The following is a 24,098-nucleotide window of genomic DNA, read 5'->3' as shown; positions in this document are numbered from 1 at the left end:
AGCAAATCAGTCAATCCTAAAGGAAATCAATCCTGAACATTCATTGGAAGGACTGGTGCTGATGCTCCAATACTTTGGCCACCTGATGCAAAGAGCTGACTCACTGGAAACGAGCCTGATGCTGGGAGAGATTGGAGGCAAGAGGAGGAGAGGGCGGCAGAGGATGAGATGGTTAGATAGCATAATCAACTCAATGGACATGAGTTTGAGTAAACTGCAGAAAATAGAGGAGGACAGAGGACCCTGGTGTGCTACAGTCCATGGCTTTGCAAAGAGGCAGACCACTTAGCAACTGAAAAACAACAACCGACTTTATTCCAGTCCTGCCTGGTGCTAACGACTCCAGAATGATCTAAACTAGACACAAACGTTTATATATGACTCCACTCTTAGGAAATAAGTGTCCAGAATAGGCAAACTGATAGAGATGAAAAGTAGATTAATGGTTGCAAGGAGTCAGGGGAGGTGAAAATGAGGAGTGATTGCTAGTGGAAATAGGGTTTCTTGTAACAAAACTCTTCTGAAATTAGATAGCAGTGATTGCAAAACTTCATGAATATGCGAAAACCTACTGAAGTATACCTTAAAACAAAGCCTAAAAAAATAAACAATAAACTAAGCAGATACAACTTTGCCCTCATGTTATCTCACAGCAGGGTGGGATGGATACATAAATGCAAAATGACACGGTATATATTACAACATGCACATAACTGGGACTTGATGGTGAACCAGGGAATAATTCCTTGAGAAACTGACACTAACCCCATGTCTAGGTGAGTAGGAATTGGAAAGGAAGGAGGATATTTCAGGCAGAGGGAACATTGCAAAAACCTGAAAGCTGAGAGAATATAGGTTAATTAAGATAAAGTTCATGGGGTTGCAAAGAGTCAGACCCGACCAAGCGATTAACACTTGTTTTGGGCTTCCCTGGTGGTTCAGTGGTAAAGAATCTGCCTGCAATGCTGAAGACCCAGGTTCAGTCCTGAACTGAGCAACTAACACTTTCAAAGTAGACAAGGGACTCCCCTGTTTGGGAAGAATCCGCCTGCCAATGCAGGGGACATGGGTTTGATCTCTGGTCCAGGAAGATCCCACATGCCACAGAGCAGCCAAGTCCATGTGCCGCACACAACTACTTGAGCCCATGTTTACAGCCTGTCAGCTGCAACTGCTGGTGCCAGCACACCTCGAGCCCACGCTTTGCAACCAGAGAAGCCGCCACAGTGAGAAGCCCACGCACTGCAACTAGAGTAGCCCCTCACGAGCAGCCAAAAATAAATCCATTAATTAAAAATTTAAAAGTAGATGAGAATAGCTGATGCATAGAAGTATACAGGAAAATGGTTAGAGATGTGTCTAAGGAGGATTGAGCCCAATCTTGAGAAGTTTGGATTTCATCCTGAGGGCACCGGGGGCCCACGGAAGCATTTCAGTCCAGGAAATTTCAGAGTCCTGTTGGTAATCTAAGAAGAATACTCTGGCTGCAATGCCAAGAACAGACTGGAGATGGGTAAGGCCAATGACCAACTGGTGGTTGAACAAATCCAGGCGAAAGATGAAGCTGATCTGATCTAAAGCAGAGATGACAACCATATGCATCAAGTAAGGAGTGGACGCTTGAGAAACATTAGGAGACTGGCTGTAGGAATGAGGAGGGAACAGAGCTGAGTCAGAGTTTTTAGGCTTGAGAAACCCAGGTATTTGATGCTGTCATCCACTCAGCTAAGGTACAGAAATCGGTTTAGGGCAAAAGGATTCACATTTGGATATGTTGGGAAAATCCAGCTGAAACTGGTTCATAGTCAGAGGTACAGATCTGCAACTCCCCAGCAAAACCTAGGTCGGGGTATACATATAAGAGTTGTTAGAATAGAAATAGTAATTGAAACAGTGAGAATGTATTTGTTCACCCAGGGAGTGTGTTTAAAATGTTAAAAAAGCTCCTAGGACAGAACCGTGAAGAAGACGAAAAGCTTAAAATGGGGCAAGGAAGAAAGCCTGAAGACGACAATGAGAAGGAACAACTGGGAGGTGGGGAGAAAACAAGTTCAGACACAAATATCAGATTTAAGACTGAACCTGCATATAATGAAATGTGTGTCGGACAGTGTTCCAAATGCCTTCCAAATAATGACTTCTTTAGTCCTCACAACAACCCTGGAATGTAGATACTATTCAGTTTAGTCACTCAGTCGTATCTGACTCTTTGCGATCCCATGAATCACAGCATGCCAGGCCTCCCTGTCCATCACCAACTCGCGGAGTTCACCCAGACTCATGTCCATCAAGTCGGTGATGCCATCCAGCCATCTCATCCTCTGTCGTCCCCTTCTCCTCCTGCCCCCAATCCCTCCCAGCATCAGAGTCTTTTCCAAATGAGTCAACTCTTCGCGTGAGGTGGCCAAAGTATTGGACTTTCAGGTTTAGCATCAGTCCTTCCAAAGAACACCCAGGACTGATCTCCAGAATGGACTGGTTGGATCTCCTTGCAGTCCAAGGGACTCTCCAGAGTCTTCTCCAACACCACAGTTCAAAAGCATCAATTCTTCGGCACTCAGCTTTCTTCACAGTCCAACTTTCACATCCATACATGACCACTGGAAAAACCATAGCCTTGACTAGACGGACCTTTGTTGGCAAAGTAATGTCTCTGCTTTTTAATATGCTATCTAAGTTGGTCATAACTTTCCTTCTAAGGAGTAAGCGTCTTTTAATTTCATGGCTGCAATCACCATCTGCAGTAATTTTGGAGCTGCCCAAAAATAAAGTCTGACACTGTTTCCACTGTTTCCCCATCTATTTGCCATGAACTGATGGGATGCCATGATCTTAGTTTTCTGAATGTTGAGCTTTAAGTCAACTTTTTCACTCTCCTCTTTCACTTTCATCAAGAGGCTTTTTAGTTCCTCTTTGCTTTCTGCCATAAGGGTGGTGTCATTTGCATATCTGAGGTTATTGATATTTCTCCTGGCTATCTTAATTCCAGCTTGTGTTTCTTCCAGCCCAGATTTTTCATGATGTACTCTACATATAAATTAAATAAGCAGGGTGACAATATACAGCCTTGACGTACTCCTTTTCCTATTCAGAACCAGTCTGTTGTTCCATGTCCAGTTCTAACTGTTGCTTCCTGACCTGCATACAGGTTTCTCAAGAGGCAGGTCAGGTGGTCTGGGATTCCCATCTCTTTCAGAATTTTCCAGTTTATTGTGATCCACACAGTCAAAGGCTTTGGCATAGTCAATAAAGCAGAATAGATGTTTTTCTGGAACTCTCTTGCTTTTTCCATTATCCAGTGGATGTTGGCAATTTGATCTCTGGTTCCTCTGCCTTTTCTAAAACCAGCTGGAACATCAGGGAGTTCACGGTTCATGTATTGCTGAAGCCTGGTTTGGAGAATTTTGAGCATTACTTTACTAGTGTGTGAGATGAGTGCAATTATGCGGTAGTTTGAGCATTCTTTGGCATTGCCTTTTTTTGGGATTGGAGTGAAAACTGACCTTTTCCAGTCCTGTGGCCACTGCTGAGTTTTCCAAATTTTCTGGCATATTGAGTGCAGCACTTTGACAGCATCATCTTTCAGGATTTGAAATAGCTCAGCTGGAATTCCATCACCTCCACTAGCTTTGTTCATAGTGATGCTTTCTAAGGTCCACTTCTTTCTAAGGCCTGCTTGACTTCACATTCCAGGATGTCTGGCTCTAGATGAGTGATCACACCATCGTGATTATCTTGGTCTTGAAGATCTTTTTTGTACAGTTCTTCTGTGTATTCTTGCCACCTCTTCTTAATATCTTGTGCTTCTGTTAGGTCCAGACCATTTCTGTCCTTTATCGAGCCCATCTTTGCATGAAATGTTCCCTTGGTAGCTCTAATTTTCATGAAGAGATCTCTAGTCTTTCCCATTCTGTTGTTTTCCTCTATTTCTTTGCATTGATCGCTGAAGTCTTTCTTATCTCTCCTTGCTATTCTGTGGAACTCTGCATTCAGATGCTTATATCTTTCCTTTTCTCCTTTGCTTTTCGCTTCTCTTCTTTTCACAGCTATTTGTAAGACCTCCCCAGGCAGCCATTTTGCTTTTTTGCATTTCTTTTCCATGGGGATGGTCTTGATCCCTGTCTCCTGTACGGTGTCACACACCTCCGTCCATAGTTCATCAGGCACTCTGTCAGATCTAGTCCCTTTAACCTATTTCTCACTTCTACTGTATAATCATAAGAAATTTGATTTAGGTCATACCTGAATAGATACTATCACTGACTATATTTTACAGATGGGGAAACTGAGGCAAACGTGTGCATGAAACAGCATGACAATCGGAGTGCAGACTGGGACTCGATCCCAGGCAGTTTGGCTCTGCAGACGTTCATGTGCCTAACCACTATGCTGTGTTTCCTCTCCAGATAAATACATGTCCTGATAAACACAATAGGAGCCCTGAAAAGCTGGATTTACTGTCTCCTTTTACAAAAAGGATACCGAGGCCCAGCAAGACTAAGTAATTTGACCAAAACATAGAGTTGCTAGGTAGTTGAGCAGAATTCGAACCCGGCTTCCTTAACTCCAAAGACTTTCTCCCAGACTGCACTAGCAGTGCAGTTAATTTTCTCTGTATACATGCATATGTGTCTGGAAAATTTAACTTCACTAATTTTATAAATGTTAATTCCGCAGATAAGTACCAAATGCTTAATAGTGATTAGCTTTGAATCCCTTCTCAAAAGCAAGTATCCTGGAGGTTTGGGCTTTCAGCGATAATATCAATTTAAACCAGGTTATTCATATATTCCAAATACATGGATGTAGTAAATGCATTGTGTTCTAATAGCCTGATACTGTATTCAGGACTTGATTTTCTGGAAATGCCATCAGAATACCTTGCCATCATAGAGAAATTATTTAAAAACTCACCAATATAGAAAGCCACTTGAAATAATTATTCCCTATTATTTATTGTCTCTAATAACTACCTCAATGAAATGAAGTTGATCAGTCGTGTCCGACTCTTTGCAACCCCATGGACTGTAGCCTACTACACTCCTCCGTCCATGGGATTTTCCAGGCAAGAGTACTGGAGTAGGTGCCATTTCCTTCTCCAGAGGATCTTCCTGCCCCAGGGATCGAACCCAGGTCTCCCGTACTGTAGGCAGATGCTTTCCCGTCTGAGCCACCAGGGAAGTGGTGATTTATCTTGGTTTACTGGGTCAAAACTGGAGTGTAAACTTTTGTAGTTACTTATTTTTCCCATTTTATTTCTTGAAGTTCTAAAGGAGACAGTGATCATATTGAGTCAGTTTTGAAGGTTATGCTCAAAAATGAAGGTTATAATCTGAAGTCAACAAAAGACACCTTGGGATCTTTAAGGGCCAAAGGACTATCAGGTGGTGGTCAGTCTCATTTAAATCTTGTAAAAGGGTGTCCCCTAGTGCTACTCTGAAGAAGTAAATTGAGAGAAATTATTACCTGTTTATAATCTCTATCACCACCTTGTGGCAGTGTCCTTAAATAATACTGCCCTCCTTTATTTGCAAAATCGTCGAGAATCTTGCGTTAATTTATACACAAAATCAAGTCACAGGCTATCCTAGGTGATCCAGAATTTCTTGAAGTGGTTTATTTTACTAATATTTTGGTCAGAACTCCATAAAATCTTGAAACTACAATTAAGTCCTTTAAAAAGAAAAAGGGAAATTTGCTTCTTTTTTGTTAGTGAAGTGATAGAGTGAAAACCGTATGTATTTTTAAACATAAATGCTTTTTTATTGTGGTAAAATTTATATAACAAAATTTATCATCTCAGCCACCATTGAGCGTGTAACTGAGTGGCACTAAGTGCATTCACAGCATTTGGACAACCTTTACCACTACCCCTTTCTAACAATTTTACATCATCCTGAGTGAAATTATGTACAAATTGAGCTCCCCATTCCTTCCACCCCGTAGCCCCTGGTGACCTCTGTTCTCTTCTCTGTCGCCGTGAATCTGACTCTATTCATACAAATGGAATCATGTGATAGGCATCCTTTTGTGTCTGGTTTATTTCATTTAGCATAATGTTTTCAAATTTACCCATGTTGCAACATATATCATAATTTCATTACTTTTTGATACTGAATAACATTCCATTGTATATACCGTACTTAAAAGCCCACTCAGCTGTTCCTGGGCCTTTGGGTTGTTTCTGCCTGTTGGCTATTATAAATAATACTGCTCTGAACATTGGTGTGTGTCTGTTTGAATCCCTCCTTTCAATACTTTTTGGGCTTCCCTGGTGGCTCAGATGATAAAGAATCTGCCTGCAATACAGGAGATGTGGGTTTGATCCCTGGATGGGGAAGACCTCCTGGAGAAGGAAATGGCAACCCACTCCAGTATTCTTGCCTGGGAAATCCAATGGACAGGAGCCTGGTGGGCTGCAGTTCATGGGATCACAAAGAGTTGGATACAACTGAGCGACTAACGCTTTTTGATACTTCTGAGTTTAGAAGTGGAAGTGCTGGTAGTATGGTAAACCTAGTGAACCTTGCGAGGAACTGCCATCCTGCTTTCCACAGCAGCTGCACCGCTTTACATTCCTACCAGCAGTGTGCAAGGATCCCAGTTTTGCCCCATCTTCACCTACACTTGTTATTTTCCATCTTGTTTGAATAGCCATCCTAATGGGTATGAAACTCTAATTTTTGAGTTGACTTTGAAAATCAATTATACATGAGGTTAATTCAAGAAATACTTTTTAAGCCCCTGTTATAAAGAGAGCACTGTTAACACTCTGAGGGAATAACAAAGATGAGTAAAATACATTGTTGAACCTTTAGGGGATTTGTAATTTATTCTCCAAATGTATTTGGGAACTAGTAAGTCAACTTATATTTTCCTTGGGTGGTTGGAAAAACTAATCCAGAGATCTTACTCTAATTTATAGAAAATTGGTAGTGGAGATGTTTATTAAACTGATTTTCCAAAGAATACAATCAAATGCTAATTATACAGTTCTTTGGAAGATGTGTAAGAAAAGGATTATGTTAGGCAAGGTCTCTAATTAATTTTTTTTTCTACAGGTTAGATTTGTTAAAAGAATCCTGATACGTTACTATCATGGCCACTGTTCAGCTCTCTCGCTCTATCAGAATTCACAAGACATCTAAGGTATTTATTAAGAATTAAAAGAAAATCAATGACTATTTAGTGAGTTAATTCAGAATCATGACTTTAATCTTTGGTGTTTTTTAAAACAGCAGCTTTATCAGTTAATTGGCACATAATATCCTGGCAGAGTATGTATACATTTTAACTGGCTAATGGACTGAGGATGTTCAGGAAATTAGAATAGATTCCTATGAAGTAACTTCCTGGGTGCTTATTTCATGTTTATATATCTAGACTTTCTAGAGTAAAAGAGTTTTGTGAAGTTATAAGTCCGGAGAACTACCAGTTGAGGGAAGAGTTCTAGATTTCAGGCTCGAAGCATCTTCAGATGAAGGTTCATCTCATGAGACATTCAAAAAATGAAGATCATGGCATCCGGTCACATCATGGCAAATAGAGTGGGAAACAGTGGAAACCATGACAGATTTTATTTTCTCAGGCACCAAAACCACTGCCGATGGTGGCTGCAGCCACAAAATTATAAGGTGCTTGCTCCTTGGAAGAAAAGCTATGACAAACCTAGACAGAATATTAAAAAGCAGAGACATTACTTTGCCAACAAAGGTCTGTATAGTCAAAGCTACCATTTTTCCAGTAGTCATGTATAGATGTGAGAGTTGGACTATAAAGAAGGCTCAGCGCCAAAGAATTGGTGCTTTTGGGCTGTGGTGTTGGAGAAGACTCCTGAGAGTCCCTTGGATTTCAAGGAGATCAAACCAGTCAATCCTAAAGGAAATCAATCCTGAATATTCATTAGAAGTACTGATGCTGAAGCTGAAGCTCCAATGCTTTGGCCACCTGATGTGAAGAACTGACTCACTGGAAAGGACCCTGATTCTGGGAAAGATTGAAGGCAGGAGGAGAAAGGGAAGACATAGGACAAGATGGTTGGATGGCATCACTGACTCAGTGGACATGAGTTTGAGCAGGCCCCAGGAGATAGTGGAGGACAGGGAAGCCTGGCGTGCTGCAGTCCATGGGGTTGCAAAGAGTCAGACACTGAGTGACTGAACAACAGCAAGAGTAAAAGAAATCAGAAACCAAAAAAAAAAGATTTAAAGAGAAAGGTTCTTTGTTAGACATTCACTTCCTGACACAATTAGGAAGCTTCTGATACACACTGATGCAGTTATAAGAACTGAAGGAGAGGGCACTGAGAGAAGCTAGGACCCTGGGGGAGCACGCCAGGGCCAGGCAGCCTTGCTGGGCTCACCTTGGCAGTTTATCTTGTCCCATGACAGCCATTAATGAACCATTCATTTATTCACTGAGAGCTTAGTATTACGTAATAGATATGTAACACTGTGTTCTTTTCTGAGAGAATTTAAAAAAAAAAACAGAATCTTCATGTTCCAGAAGTTTATAATCTGGCTGGGGAAATGGCTTACAGGAGGTAAGTCAATATACAATGCAGTATACGCATTGAATGTTTGTGACAAGAGTAAAACGATACAGACGATAGAAATTTAGGGATTGTTGTATAGACTAGAATGGTTTGTATATTCCTCAGGAGGGAGACAAGATTTAAGGTGGGCCTTAAGTAATGAAAAGGGTTAGGATGGAGGAGAGAGAAGAGAATTCCATGAGGAAAAACTAGCATATGCCTTGGCTCAAATAAGTAACGAGCATGGCGTGTTTCAGCGAGTAACAGAGAACCCATCCTTACTGGAGTGGGGCTTCATCATGTTGGACAGAAGTAGGAAAATTCATGGAATAGGAACTGTGGGGACAAATTAGTGTGGATCTTAGAAGCCAGGCTAAGTAAGGAGCCTATGCTTTATTCTGCAGTCAGTGGAAAGTCAGCAGTTTTACCAGGACAGTTGAGTAAATTACTGTTTTAAGAATATTAAGCTGTAGCAGAGGTAGGAAGGATTGAAGTTGAAGGAGAATTAGGGCAGAGAGAAAGCCGTCATCTTTCTGGCTTGAATTCAGTATATTCAACAAGCAGACTCCTGATCTCATCGGATTTCCTAAGTGTGCTTCCTTCCTGGGGTGAAAATGCTTAGCTGGGTAGATGAATTGCAATCAGTTTGGCAGTTATTTTTTGCGCTGTCAATTAACAAATTGACCTTTTGATATAAACAGATCTTTGTCTTTGTAGTTTGGACTGCATGAACTACTTCTCCCAGCAAATTTCAAGTGACTGTATGATTTTGCTTTTTTTTTTACTGAAAACAACAATAATTACTATAGAAGCTAACATTTATTCAGCACTTACATGTGCTGGGCACTGTGCCAAGGGCTTGGTATTATTATTTCAATTAAGCCTTGAAACAAGGAGAAAACTAAAGCTCAGAGAAATACTATAACTTGCCATAGGGCTTCCCTAGTGGCTCAGATGGTAAAGAATCTGCCTGCAATGTGGGAGATCCGGGTTCAGTCCCTGGTTCGGGAAGATCCACTGGAGAAGGAAATGGCAACCCACTCCAGTATTCTTGCCTGGAGAATCCCATGGACAGAGGAGCCTGGTGGGCTACAGTTTATGTGGTTGAAAGAGCTGGACATGACTGAGCAACTAACACACACATGTAACTTGATGGCTGAGCTCTAGAGTCCATGGGGTCACAAAGAGTCGGACACGACTGAGCGACTCACACACAGACAGCTTGACAGTTGAGCTGTCCAACATTACTTACGTCATTAGCACACTTTCTGATTAAAATAACTTATAATAGTTTTCTATTATTAAGCCACAGTATTTTCATGTATTAGACATTTATGAAAATGTGCATGATACCTCTTAAAATATTAGACCAGTTGAGCTGAGAAAAAAATTCCCAGAGTATAGAAAAATAACAGTTCTAGAGGCCTTTTCCAATCATTGATCTTCATTACTACAAATGGCCCTTTTGATTCCATATTTAAAATAAATGTCTTTATATTTTTAGATTATTTAATTTTACAGATGGTTATTACTGAAGTATTGTCTCTAAGTTTTGGCATGTTTTCAGTAAGTTATTATATATACATATCATGCCAGCTATTACCCAGTTAACCCCAAAGAACCTTAATTTCTCAGAATCTATGGGTACAAAAAGCAATTTTCTGTAAAATTTTATACACTTATATGCAGACACGTGCACATTCCATATCAAATTCCCTTTGAACTGTGATCTTTCCTACTTCTGCTATAGCTTAATATTCCTAACAATTTTTCTACTGACCCGATCAAACCTGCTGCCTTTCCACTGGTTACAGAATACAAATAAATAGCCTTAGGCTGGCTTTAAGATCTCTATTAATTTTTCCCCCCAAATTCCTCTCATACATGCAAGAGTAATAATTATATCTTTTTAAAAACTGAATATAATGTAGTTTGACCAAAAGGATGAACTGATCATTCATTTTCACTATATAGTGTACCCAGGAAGCAGCTTACGTTGCAAAATCATGTCCAGAATGTCCAGGAGACATTCTAGAACCAGATCTGGATACAGAAAAGCTTTGGGGGCGTTCTCTTTCATCTAAAGGCATATTCGTGGGTAGTACCTGCCTCCAGGTAACAGAATTACGAAAACTGAACAGTTGAAACTACATACCATAGTTTAAAGACCTCTGAATTTGAACAAGGTTGTTGGAGCTTTACCATCCTGACTTCTAGTAACATGGACTCATCTCACCTGCTTTTGTATCTTGTATAGGAGCAGTCATGCAGTAGTACTCATTTGTGCCAGGTTTCCTGTGCTCAGCTTCATGTGTGAGCGTCACCTACAGTGCAGAACTTTTGCTTAAGCGAAGCACAAAAGGTGAAAACGTGGTAGCAGAATAGTCGATGAAGAGCAGCTGCGTGTGGCTAAAGAGTAGGGTGCATGGGAGAGGATGAAGGGGGGTCGCTGGGAGATGAGGCAAGAAAACTGGGCAGAGATGAGGTTTGACAGTTCCCAAATGCCACACTGGAACTCTATGCTGTGTGAACGCTGGGAGTGTCATGATAAGATTTGTATTCTTTAAAGTGAATGATGACGGCAACCTGAAGGACAGATTGAAAAGAATGGCTGGCAGGGAGGTCAGAGGCTGCTGCAGTGGTAAAGGGGAGAAATGAGCACGTCCTGAGCCAAGTCAGCGAGAAGAGAAAGGAGACAACGAGTTGCTTCTAGATAGCATTAAGAGTACTGAGTGATTGGATATGGAGTATGGAGGGGCGCGAGAAGCCAAAGGTGACTCTGCGTCTGGCTTGGATGATTTGACTGAAGTGGACACTGATTCATTTGTTTGAGATTGAAGCTTGGGATCAGGTTTCAGTCAGGGTGAGAGAGACAAACTGAGAGGTCTGCAAAGTGGTCTGGGCATAGATGTTGGGAAAATAGACATGGAAGTCAAGCTCAGAACAGAAATAAGGACATTCTCTGTACTGGCTGCAGGTAAAGCAATGAGACTAGACGAAATGACTCAAGAAGAGAGAGCTATAGAAAGAGAAAAGACTGGAGACAGAATTCTGGGGTGGGAGCAACACCCAGAAAATGCAGAAAACCCGAAGAAAAAAAAAAAGAGAGACTGAAATAGCTATGGAGGATAGATGGGGGGGAAAAATAAGAAAATAGTATTACGGAAGCTGAGAGCGAGTGTGGGCAAAAGTGTCAGACACTGCAGTAGAGTCGCATGTATGGGGACTGAGATGAGGCCAATGATAGGATTGCTTGGCGACTGGAGGGGAGAGAACAGAATGGAGGGGCGAAGGGCGGGCTGCAGCGCCTTCTGAGTGTGTGGAAGGGAAGATCACATCATCAGACTCCCAGTTTTGCCTCAAATCCACAGATCATTGTAAAATAAATTATATTAGTCTTGACTTACTTGCATACCTGTCTCTACCTTTCTTCTCTGCCTTGCCAGTGAAGATCTAATTTAAAGCAATATTCAAAGACTTGTTTCCTTTTGATTATCTCAAAAGGTATCAGACTTGAGGTCTTGAAAAGTCTTTCCATTTTGCTTGTGGTAATGACATGATGGGCTGAATATATTAAAGAATACTAATCTTTTTCATTTTTTCCTCCCTCCTAGAAAACAGTTTTCCCATCTCAAATCACTAACGAGCATGAGTCACTGATAATGGTGAAGAAACTGTTTGCTACTTCTATCTCGTGTATAACGTATCTGAGGGGCCTATTTCCAGAGAGCTCTTACGGAGAACGCCATTTGGATGGTAAAGTCTAACTAAATGGTTACTTTGGCTGGTGCGGCCCTTTCCCTCTATTTGGCAGGAGTACACTTTAATTTCTCATGGAGTGTGCTAATTCCAGGTCATGGGCCTGTTTGTCAGGATCAATTTGCTAATTCATTTTCCATTTTAATTTCACTCTGTGTAGTGGTTTTACCTATAGGAACCATTAGTTCCTGGCTAGATACCAAATGACAGGCTGAAGAAAAAAGAAATCTGTATGGACAAGCCCAGTAATTCTAAACTACACCCACAAAAGCAGCGGCCAGGTTGGAACCTCTGTGGGTGCTGTACGTTCACACTGTTTTCTGTGTCAACTTTGAGACAGACTTCCGCATTGAGGAACTTTAACTGAGAAGTTTTTAAAGATTCTTTCTGTTCACATGTAGAAATAAGCTGGGAAAAAAAGCATACCCATCCCAAACCCATCTGTTGATTGACATGGAGATGTCAGCAATTACTATTCCAATCAGTTCTGTTCTTTTCTCCATTTTTTCTCTCTTCTAGTTTTCCTCCTTTTATTTCTTATGTCCTTAAATTTATGATCTCATTTCCTTGTATTACAAGCTGTTTCTGTCTCCTTTCCTTCTCTTGTATTAAGAAGAATGTACCTAGCTAGGACTCTTCAGTTTTTCAAAAATCTTATTTTTAAAAAAAGCTAGATTGTGATAACCATTCAGAAAATCTTGCTGATTTGTCACCAAAGTGGGAGAGTATCATTTGGAAAATAAATATAGAGGGCTTAGAGGGCTACAAGTTTCCTTGTAAGATGTTATTTTTCAAAATCTAATTTTACTTTGTTTCTCACATCTGTATTTAATGATAACTTAGGCCTCATTCCAATTTATTTTTTCTTAAACACCATTTGCTTCTCTACATGAGCATCAATGAAATCCATGTGTGCTGTAAACACAAAAGCATATTTGCAGTTGTGACAGCCTCATTTGTGTTGTGCTCTTCTGGCCAGGATAGAAATCTGTAATAGTGAAAATGTTTCTATGCAGCATATAATTGTCATTTCTCCTCTTGTTTGGAATATAGAATTGGAGAAAGCCACGTTTGGGGTAATTAATTAAGCACTTACTGTGTGCCAATCACTAAACCATGCATGGAGGGCAATACCATTGTTTACAGCTTTATCTTTTGTGATAGTTTTAATGGAAGTTATATATTTTCCTCTCAGTGTTTATACTTAAAGTAGCACATGACATCAAAATGTCCAGTAATAATTTTCATATCCCTCAACAGCAACAGAGGTAACATCAATTTTAGAATAGGAAAACACTATGAAAAGGTGAAGTGATTTATACGAAGTCATACATGAATCAGTAATCAATTTTAGACTAATCTAAACCAGACTGTTAATGCTTTTCTTATTCTTCCTTCCTATAGTAAGGTGGTTGAATTTCAGATGGAAATTAATATCTGAGGAATAACCCATGAAAAATTTCTTATCCTTTTTTTCCCCCCACTGAGAGAAATACCAGATAAGTGATTTGAGATTGAGGTGTATATTTTAAATTGCTTGATATAGCTGGTCTCAGTACTACCTCATGATAACTTAAAATTCAGCAGAAGCAGAGAAGTGACACATTGATCTCACAACCACCTCAGTTGTGTACACTGTAGAAGAGGAGACTGCTAATCTGTAATAAAAACGGGAACTAAGCCAGTCATCAACACAGGATTTGCTTTAAAATTAGACATTTAGAGATTCAAAATGTTTTTATAAGCTATAAAACTAAGTACGTGGTATAAATAAAATCATGAAAGGAAATACCCTTATTTAGCATGGACAATTTTAGTACAGCAGACTATGTTTCTATTTTTGTAGACCTCAGTTTAAAAATCCTCCGAGAAGATAAAAAATGTCCTGGGTCACTGCATATTATCAAGTGGTAAGTAACTGAAATTCCACCAAAGTTGAACAGCATTATTTTTATTATGGCTGAAATTACCCATAAGACTTTATTTGGTAAGATCATTTCCTTAAAACTGTTGCCTTCTTCTTTTCTTTCTTTCCATGTATTTTTTTTTTACAACTTCCTAGAAATGTGTAACAATTATCCAATGTTATTTGAAGGTACTGATTTAGTTTTGTTTTTTTTTTTTAAGAATACAGACTTTATACAAGGAAGAAAAATATCAATCAAATTTGATTATTTATCAAATACATGGCAGTGTGCTAAACATTACAGGATACAAAAAGAAAAATAAGATGTGATTCCCTACCTCAAAATTGCTTACGTATTATTTATTATAAGTACTGTTAATACATTAAGACACACTAGGAGTTTCTAAAAAATGATTAAATGGGTGAAAGGTGAGGTGGTTATCAACTTAAAGTATTTCAAAGCAAAAAGTAAATTAGTTTTGTACTTGGGATTCTTTTTGACTTTGCATCTGATCCGATTGACATCAAGCATTTATTTCTTGACAGGATTCAAGGTTGTTTTGATGCTTTGGAAAAGAGATACGTAAGAACGTCTTTAAATTTATACCAGGATCAAAGACTCACCCTTTATCCCTTTAAAAGAAGATTTTAGCCTTTATTTTGTTGTGTTTTAACAGTACGCCAGTTCCTACATATACCTTCATGAACCAGCTTCTTTTACTTTGTGTCTCTGTTGTCCTGTTGATGTCTCGTTTACATCAGTTAGAAGTGACACCCTCAGTTTTCTCTTTTACATACGCGTATCTTTTTGACCACAGAATTTCCTCTGAAGTCACTGGAAGAGACCCACAGGATGTGGGACAGGGGAGACAAGAATCTGGCATTCAGCACATTGTGCTGCTTCAAAATCGTGGTGATGCAATGTGCAGATATGAAAGGAAAAAGTGGAATTGAATACTTGATTTTTATTCTGTGTTAGTTATTTCATTGTCTATGTTTGGCACATGTATATAACCTGTTCCCTCAAAATAGCTAGTATTATAGCTTGAATTTTGAAAAATGCAGCCTGAATTTTAAGTGCATTAGATTTTCCTCACTGCCCAAGACAGCTGTGAAGGGTATAAAAATTAGAAGCTCCAGTCTAGTGGAAGAGATAATTTAATAAATGAACTTTGCACCGCTGCTTCCTCCTTTTCCCCATCTGTGTCTTTTTACCCCTTTTCAATTCCTATTCCGTTAAGAAAACTTAAGGTGAGTTAGCCTTACATTGGATTATTTAGTTGCACTGATACATTTCCTTTTTCACTGAACATTTATTACTTATGAGTTATTCAACACTGACCGGGAGGTTGAGGAATGCAAGAATAAAACAGATTTGAGATTGTTCACACAAAGAACTTATGACCAAGGCAGAAGATGAATGACATTCATATGCACAACTGATGATCAGCTAGTGCACACTGGTGTGGCTGTACCTTTTGTTAAAATACTGAAGTACTCTATATCCAGTGCTAAATAAATGCTTCTCTGAGGCCCCAAACGACTCCCACCGTGTCCTCCCCCTCACCCCACCAGTCTCTGGGGAGTCTTGGATCTCCCCAGACTGTTCCATAACCTAGCAATTAAAAGGATGACAGCTGGCTCAGGGGGAGCTTCCAGGAACCCAGCCTAAGGCTAAGCTGGCACCTTTTCTGATTGGTCTCTACCTGTGCCAGGATGGGCTATGAAATTTTGAGTTTTTTCATATCAGCTTGATATTTTTATTTAAAAAATCATCTTTATCACAAGTATAGACAATCATGATATTCATTAGAAAGTGATGTAATGCCAAAGGCAAGATGCTGGTCATGTGCAAAGGAAGTATGGGAAAGGCGGGATCACAGCCAGTGAGAGGCATGAGGGAAGTCTCTGGGAGAAAGTGACTCCTGAGATTTGAAGGCCCTTAGTATTTAGATGGGTTGAGAGGGGTAGAAGGCCATCATCAGTACACCAAACAGCACTCATTCATTCTCCTGTCCATTCACTGAGCAACATTTCTTGAGTGTCCGTCACTGAGGGGCAGTGCCATGTAGGTAAGAGCTCAAGGCTTGGAAAAAGCCAGCCTGAAGTGAATCTTAGTTCTGCCACTTAATTCCTGTGTATTGGCATGTAACCTACCTCTTAGGGTTTCTTTACAGTAATATTAGAACCTACCTCAGGGTTGTTTGAGAATTCAATAAGTTAATAATCCAAGGCAGCAGTTTTCAAATGTTAGCTTGCATCAGAGTCACCTGGAGGGCCTGGTAAAACACACATTGCCAGGTTCCACCCCCAAATTTCTGGTGTGAGAATTTTCATTTCAGACGAGTTCCACGTGATGCTGAGACTGCTGGCCTAGGGATCACACTTTCTAAGGCATCGATCTCACCATTGTTCACCAAGTTCAAGCCACACAAGGATTCTAGAACATGCTGAGTGCCTTTAACCTTTGTACATATTGTTACTTTTCCTGCAAAAGTTTCTTCCCTACCCCACACCCTTTATCTGGCTAATTCCAATTTATCCTTCATGTCCCAGCCTAAATATTTACTTCCTCCGAAAGGCTTTCCTTGACAAGCCCCGGCCCCCTGCCACCCTTCTCCCAGCCTAGATTGTCCATCTGTTTAATGTTCACAACCTAACTGCTTCATAGCAATTAACACACTTGTGATGATGTACCTATGTGTGTGTGTGTGTGTTTTTTTCTTCTGTCCTCTCCTGCTGGTCTACATGTTCCCTGAGATCAGGGGCCATTTCTACTTTTGAATGAATGAATGAGCTATTAATTAAATAATGTAAGTTAGAGTTTCACTGGGTAGTCTTAAAATCAACTGTATGCAGTAACCACAATGGCCACACAGCGTCACTAAAGTTTTAGTCCTTTGGGTGAAATAGGTGAATAATTTGATACGAAGTTATGGTCCTAAAAATTTTCTCATCTGTATCACAGTGTTTAAAAGTTTGTGATAGACTTGATTCTGTCTCTGTATCTATGTATTCTGTTATTCTTTCAAACAGAGAGAATCTGATTTGAAATGTATACGTAGGGAGGGCAGGGGTTTTGTAGAACTCATATCAGACTTCAGATTTTTAACTCTAGTAGATCCCTTTCCAAGGGCAAAATGTTTTAGAGATGCTTATGGCATACTTAACTCTTATCATGAATTATTTTGTGTATCTTTTGCCTCCCAAACTAGAATGTATAAGTATAGTTATCTTTTTTTTTCATCCTTCCCCTCCCCAGCAGAACTCACTTGGATGAATGGATTAGTATCCATTTCTCTGACCTTTTGAATATTTTTTCTACCCAAATTTTTGGAACATCTTTGATGTCATAGTTTAACTAGACTTTATTGAAAAAAACAATAACACAGGTGCAAGTGTGCAGTAACAACAGTTTTCTCTTCTCTTACAGCTACACATGGCAGTACTAACAGTGAGTACACATTTAAACTAAGCCTGTGTCTCTGCTTCATTGTCTTTTGGCAAGTGAAAGGTTCAACTGTGTACTCTGTCCCATCCTCCCTGAATTTCATTGTCTGTCCTATGACATTTTGGAATTAAAAAAAACTATCAGAACTTTTACTAAAATGTCATAGTCTATATATTTCTTTGGCATATTATAATAACTGAGGAAATATATAGGATATACTATCTGTTCTATCTACTAGCTATCAGGATTTCATTTTCTGAGTTACTTTACAGACTCAAAGTTCCTTGTTTTTGAAGTGTTGCAGACTTTTCTGAAGTTTTGTATACTGCTGGGTATAGCATGGTATATGTCATTAAGAACAGAAGGAAAATATGAGACAATACTACTGAGAGTCTTGGATGTATAAATTATTTTAAAAATTTAAAACCATAACCAATTTTTTAGAATTTATTTGTAGCTCAGCTACAGTAATTATAAAATACCTGGCTATCAATTTCCTTATAGTCAATGTTCATGGAATACTCTAAAGCCTCTCTATGTTCACAAAATTAGAGCTTATTCCACCTCTAGCTTGAAATGTATATCTCAAGATATATATAATCTATGCACATATGTATTTTAGTACTCAATTAATATAGCACAAACTGAACTCTTCACATAGCAAATGTATTCTGTGAGGAGTAATCTAGTTTCAGAAATTAAATGCTGTTTATTTTTCCTTAAATAGCTTTACACAAATCCCAAGGAACCTGAGGTAAGAACACAGAGAGAGATGGGCAGTGTATGTATATTTAAATATGTTTACCTGAGTTGAGGCCATAGATTATGTCACTAGACTACCAAATGAGCAAAGTAACTCATAGTGAGCTGTTTCTGTGTGTTTTATTATAAATGTCACCAATTCTTTATTATGCGGTTTAAAAAAACTACCTAGCAGTACTGGGAGAAAAACATTGAGTGGAACCGAAGCCTATTCCCTAACACCTTAACGGTGAGAATCTGATTTATGAAGACCGCATTTCCTTTTCATTTTGACTGATGCTGAATCCTTTCTATTTGTGGCCTTTGGGGCATAAAAATGCTAAACCTTTTTTTTTTTAAAGACTAACTGAATTCTCCCGCTCTGACCTTCTCATAGATTTCCAAGCCATACCTTTTTCCTTCTCTCTGTAAATTTCTTCCCTATGCTTATTGAATCCTATTCATCCTCAACACGCCAACTTGTGTCTGAAACTTCCATGAGAGCCTCTTTGATTATTTTGTTCACACTAAGTTCTTCCTTCTCTGAATTCCCTTTCCCAGTAGGACCTCACAATTCAACACTCTTGATTCCTATAGATTACTTTATCTTCCTAGCCAGACTGTGAATTCTCGAGGACAAGGGTCTGGTCTTCTTTTCATCCCCCAGAGTGACTGTCAATGTACTGAGTACACAGTGGTTACCTGTGCTGCTTTGAACAGCAGCCAAGGTCACAGCCCAGGAACAGAGGGAGATGCCCTTCCTCCTTTCTTCTCATTCTGACCTCTATTTTCCCCTCAGCTTTCTTTCCTCTTCCCCTTTCCTTGCTTTCAATTTTCTTTCCCTAAGCCTATGAATTTAGCCTAAATGGTGACCTTCACAGCTAAGCTGAGCATTTTTTTAGCCTTTACTATTCACTCTTTGGCAAGATTATAAATAGCTGTTTGAGCAAGGCCGAGAAAACTGGTGCGTGCAGGTGGGTAACAATTCCTCAGTGCCCAAGCTACCTCTGTATATCTCTATCTCTAGTTTAGTTTTCAGGGGTTTTTCCAGTACATTTGAAAAGTTTCCCAAAGTAAGGTCTCCAATAAGTTGTTAATAAATTGGTCATTTCCTTCATGCAATAAATTACTAAGTTTTTTTCTGCATGCCAAACTCCTGGTCTGAAATTTTTTGAGGCTTTTTGAGGTAGTACAATGCTTAGGAAATTGGGCTTATCTACAGAAAAATATCACGGAGTGGGAAGAAAACTTAAATGAAATTTGATGTAGGCAATATATATAATAAAGTTAGAAAGCAAAATCAGCTTATTATATGATAAGTTCTAAGCCATCATTTATGACCCAGAAAAAATATTCTGAACTCTTACATATTGTTTCCTATAGCAATGATCCCTAACCTCTGTGTTCATGGAACACTTTTGATTACTAGATAATTTGGTGGCATGTTTAAGAGGATTAAAAGACTCAAAAAGACTCCACACATCTCAGCAATAATTATGGTATAACTATGGCACAGCGATGCTCATAGCTGGAGAGTATCCATGGGTTACACTGTTTCATGATTGCTCTTTAGCATCAAGACACTGAGAGAACTATTTACATCTTTGATCTCACTCTATTATATGCTCTCAAAACAACATTCTCACATGAACAGTCTTATCTAATATGGTGCCATGTTTCTTAACTCATATTGGTAGAAGCGTAGCCTCCCTTAAGCAGAATCACACAAATAATAACAACATTAATATTTACCTGAAGCAAAAAAGCACGTTACACATGGACTGAAATTTGCAGTGCTCCTGTGAAGAGCTGTCGTGGTACACCAGCTGAGAGCCTCTGGCTTAAACAAGTGTGCTTATTCTGTCCAGAGACCCGCGGAGTTTGGGGCATTACACAAAGCTGTGGTGCTTCTGTACCTGAGGTTTTGTCCTGGTTGCTCCATCTCAAGAAAGATGAACTGACAAAAGTAACTAGAGCAGTGAAGAGGGACAGTGTAGCTTTCCTGCAGATGCATGCTGTGGAATGGGTGGAAGGTGTTAATAAGATGTGTAACCTAACACATGCTAGACCCATAAAGAATTACTGTGTTTTAATAAAAGACGCTTGTTCCTTGGAAGAAACGCTGTGACAAACCTAGAGAGTATAAAAAGCAGAGACACCACTTTGCCAACAAAGGTCCGTCTGGTCAAAGCTATGGTTTTTCCAGTAGTCATGTATGGATATGAGAGTTGGACCATAAAGAAGATTGAGCGCCAAAGAACTGATGCTTTAGATTGTGGTGTTGGAGAAGGCTCTTGGGAGTCCCTTGGACTGCACGGAGATCCAACCAGTCAATCTTAAAGGAAATCAACCCTGAATATCCATTAGAATGACTGATGCTTAATCTGAAGCTCCAATACTCTGGCCACCTGATGTGAAGAGCCGGCTCGTTGGAACAGACCCTGATGCTGGGAAGGATTGAGGGCAGGAGGAAAAGGGGGTGACAGAGGATGAGATGGTTGGATGGCATCACCGACCCAATGGACATGAATGTGAGCGAACTCCAGGAGATGGTGAAGGACAGGAAAGCATGGCATGCTGCAGTCCATGGAGTTGCAGAGTCGGACACGACTGACACCACAACACAGATCTTGCCATTTCGCCATCTGGTTTTCTTTGGGACTATTAGAGGTGGTCAACACCACTTTTAATAGATCATTTCAGGAACTGAAATACAGAGGGTCCCTGTTTCTAGCCACAATATACTTTTGGAGACTTTTTTAATTCTGTAAGATGAAATCCAATTGAGCGTGAACTCTATCCTGGCTGACTATTTATTCATTCAGCAAGTATTAATTAGGTTCCACTTATGTGTGACACACAGGAATTAATGGGATAGACAAGGTCCCTGCTGTCGGAAGCTTACATTAAGCTTATGAAGGAGGATAAAAAAGAAACAAGTAAACAAAAGTTAGCAACAGTTTCAGATACATCATAAAGCTATGAAAATAAAAGAAGGTGGTATGCTGGAGAATGCCAAGTGGGAATGGAGGAAAAAAGATTGGAGAGCAGTCCCTGGAAGGTCTCCCTGAGGGGCCACTGTTTGAGCTGAGACTCAGTGGCCAGAAGAGCCGCCCTGTGCAGGCTTGTGAAAGGCAACAGCATGGGACTGGCATAACAATACAGGAGTTAACACTGCAGATGTCAGAGCCAGATCCCAGCTCTGCTGCTCACTAGCTTCATCTGTAATGGTGTCGTGCCTGCTCCCAGTCTGGCTATGTATAAATGAACAGATGTAGGTCCACTCCAGTGCTCTTGCCTGGAGAATCCCAGGGACGGGGGAGCCTGGTGGGCTGCCGTCTATGGGGTCATGCAGAGTTGGACACGACTGACGTGACTTAGCAGCAGCAGAGCATTTAGGGAAGTGCCCAAGTAGCATGATTACTATCATCAACTGGAGACAACATACCCCAGAGGGCAGTTGTCTGAAGGCCTGAAGGCAGGAAGGCATCTTGGGCCTGGAGCTGGGTGAGTGGGGTGGAAGGAAGAGGCAAGAGAGAAGGTCAGAGAGGTTGGCAGGGCACAGATGAGTCAGGCCAGTGGACCAAAGTAAACCGGATTGTATCCTGAGGGCAGTGGGAAACCATTAACAAAGGAGCAACACGGTCTGATTTGCATTTTCCAAACTCTTTTTGGCCATAGAACAGAGAATGAATTTGGAGGAGGAGGAATAGTTTGGAAGCAAGCAGATCAGATGGAAAGAGCTGGTCTTGGCTTGGATGGGGTGAAGAGAATGGAGGTGAAGAGAACCAGATGGCCTGGGGATGTGCTTTGGAGACAGGCCTGAAGTCTTGCCAGTGGGGTGGAACATGGAGGGAGAATGAAAGGCTGTATATGTTGCTGTTGTTCTGGTCCATGTGGATACATTCAGTATGATTAATAGAAACCATTGGTAAGCAGCTTAAAGGCTCATCTTTATTAGGCAACACATTAATCTGAAAAGCAGGAGAATGTTTTATGAGGTGTTAAGAAGAGACTAGTGCCTGCTGTAAATAAACCTTCTTTGATCAATCAGACACAGATTGAAGTTATTAAGGATGAGCATCTTCTGTAAAACAGTTGGACTTCCCTGGTGGCTCACAGTAGTCTGCCTGTGATGCAGGAGACCTGGGTTCAATTCCTGGGTCAGGAAGATCCCCTGGAGAAGGGAATGGCTACACACTCTAGTATTCTTGCCTGGAGAATTCCATGGAGCTAGAATTCCATGCAGCCTGGTGGGCTGCAGTCCCTGGGGTCGCAAAGAATCAGACACAACTAACACACACAGTGTAAAACAATTACAAACATGCCTCTTTTATCAGTTGCCCTACAGACCAAATAAGAAAGTATCAATTTTTTATCAACCACTACAGGATCTACTCTTGATACAATTAAAAGATAGCTTGGAGCATCAAAAAGCTAGAGCTGGTTGGGAAACATGGGCGGGCAGGACGAACAGGCATTGTTTACCTGACAGAGCAACTACACCCTCATCCACGAAGAAGGGTGTTGTGTATCTAGCCTGTCTGGAGGAAACCTGTTGCCGTAGGCTCCTCCGGTCTCATACGTCTCTCCTACTGGACTCTCGAAGCAGCCTTCTGATCTTGGTTTAATTTCTCACATAGATTGTTTTGCTAGAAAAATTTTTTTCTCTTAAAATTAACTCCATTACAAATTAGTCTTTTAATAATGTAAGCAGCATGAGCCAGTATCCCCAGAACCCGCTGACTTTGATTAATGGGACACCAAATATCAGATAGAAACAGGTAACAAGAACATCCACTGGAGAAGGGAATGGCAAGCCACTTCAGTATTCTTGCCTTGAGAACCCCACGAACAGTATGAAAAGGGAAAATGATAGGATACTGAAAGAGGAACTCCCCAGGTCATTAGGTGCCCAATATGCTACTGGAGGTCAGTGGAGAAATAACCCCAGAAAGAATGAAGGGATGGAGCCAAAGCAAAAACAGTACCCAGTTGTGGATGTGACTGGTGATAGAAACAAGATCCAATGCTGTAAAAAGCAATATTGTATAGGAACCTGGAATATCAGGTCCGTGAATCAAGGCAAATTGGAAGTGGTCAAACAAGAGATGGCAAGGGTGAATGTCGACATTCTAGGAATCAGCAAACTAAAATGGACTGGAATGGGTGAATTTAACTCAGATGACCATTATATCTAGTACTGTGGGCAGGAATCCCTCAGAAGAAATGGAGTAGCCATCATGGTCAACAAGAGAGTCCGAAATGCAGTACTTGGATGCAATCTCAAAAACGATAGAATGATCTCTATTCGTCTCCAAGGCAAACCATTCAATATCACAGTAATCCAAGTCTATGCCCTAACCAGTAACGCTTAAGAAGCTGAAGTTGAATGGTTTTATGAGGACCTACAAGATCTTTTAGAACTAACACCCAAAAAAGATGTCCTTTTCATTATAGGGGACTGGAATGCTAAAGTAGAAAGTCAAGAAACACCTGGAGTAACAGGCAAATTTGGCCTTGGAATGCAGAATGAAGCAGGGCAAAGACTAAAAGAGTTTTGCCAAGAAAATGCACTGGTCATAGCAAACACCCTCTTCCAACAACACAAGAGAGGACTCTACACATGGACATCACCAGATGGTCAACACTGAAATCAGATTGATTATATTCTTTGCAGCCAAAGATGGAGAAGCTCTATACAGTCA

General features: G+C 40.3%; 1 protein-coding gene across 1 annotated transcript in view; it reads left to right on the top strand.

Annotated features, from left to right (window-relative positions):
- Positions 1 to 24,098, top strand: part of HORMAD2 (HORMA domain containing 2) — a 67,923-nt gene that overhangs the window by 3,086 nt on the left and 40,739 nt on the right. The window contains exons 2-7 of the mRNA XM_005691624.2: positions 7,062 to 7,149; positions 12,148 to 12,289; positions 14,139 to 14,202; positions 14,745 to 14,781; positions 17,632 to 17,652; positions 18,377 to 18,403. Coding sequence (XP_005691681.1) covers positions 7,099 to 7,149; positions 12,148 to 12,289; positions 14,139 to 14,202; positions 14,745 to 14,781; positions 17,632 to 17,652; positions 18,377 to 18,403 — 342 coding nt within the window. The 5' untranslated portion in view covers positions 7,062 to 7,098. The remainder of the gene's footprint in view (positions 1 to 7,061; positions 7,150 to 12,147; positions 12,290 to 14,138; positions 14,203 to 14,744; positions 14,782 to 17,631; positions 17,653 to 18,376; positions 18,404 to 24,098) is intronic.

Source organism: Capra hircus, chromosome 17 (assembly GCF_001704415.2).
Source record: "Capra hircus breed San Clemente chromosome 17, ASM170441v1, whole genome shotgun sequence".
Lineage (NCBI taxonomy): Eukaryota > Metazoa > Chordata > Mammalia > Artiodactyla > Bovidae > Capra > Capra hircus.
This window is presented reverse-complemented; position numbering and strand designations above follow the sequence as displayed.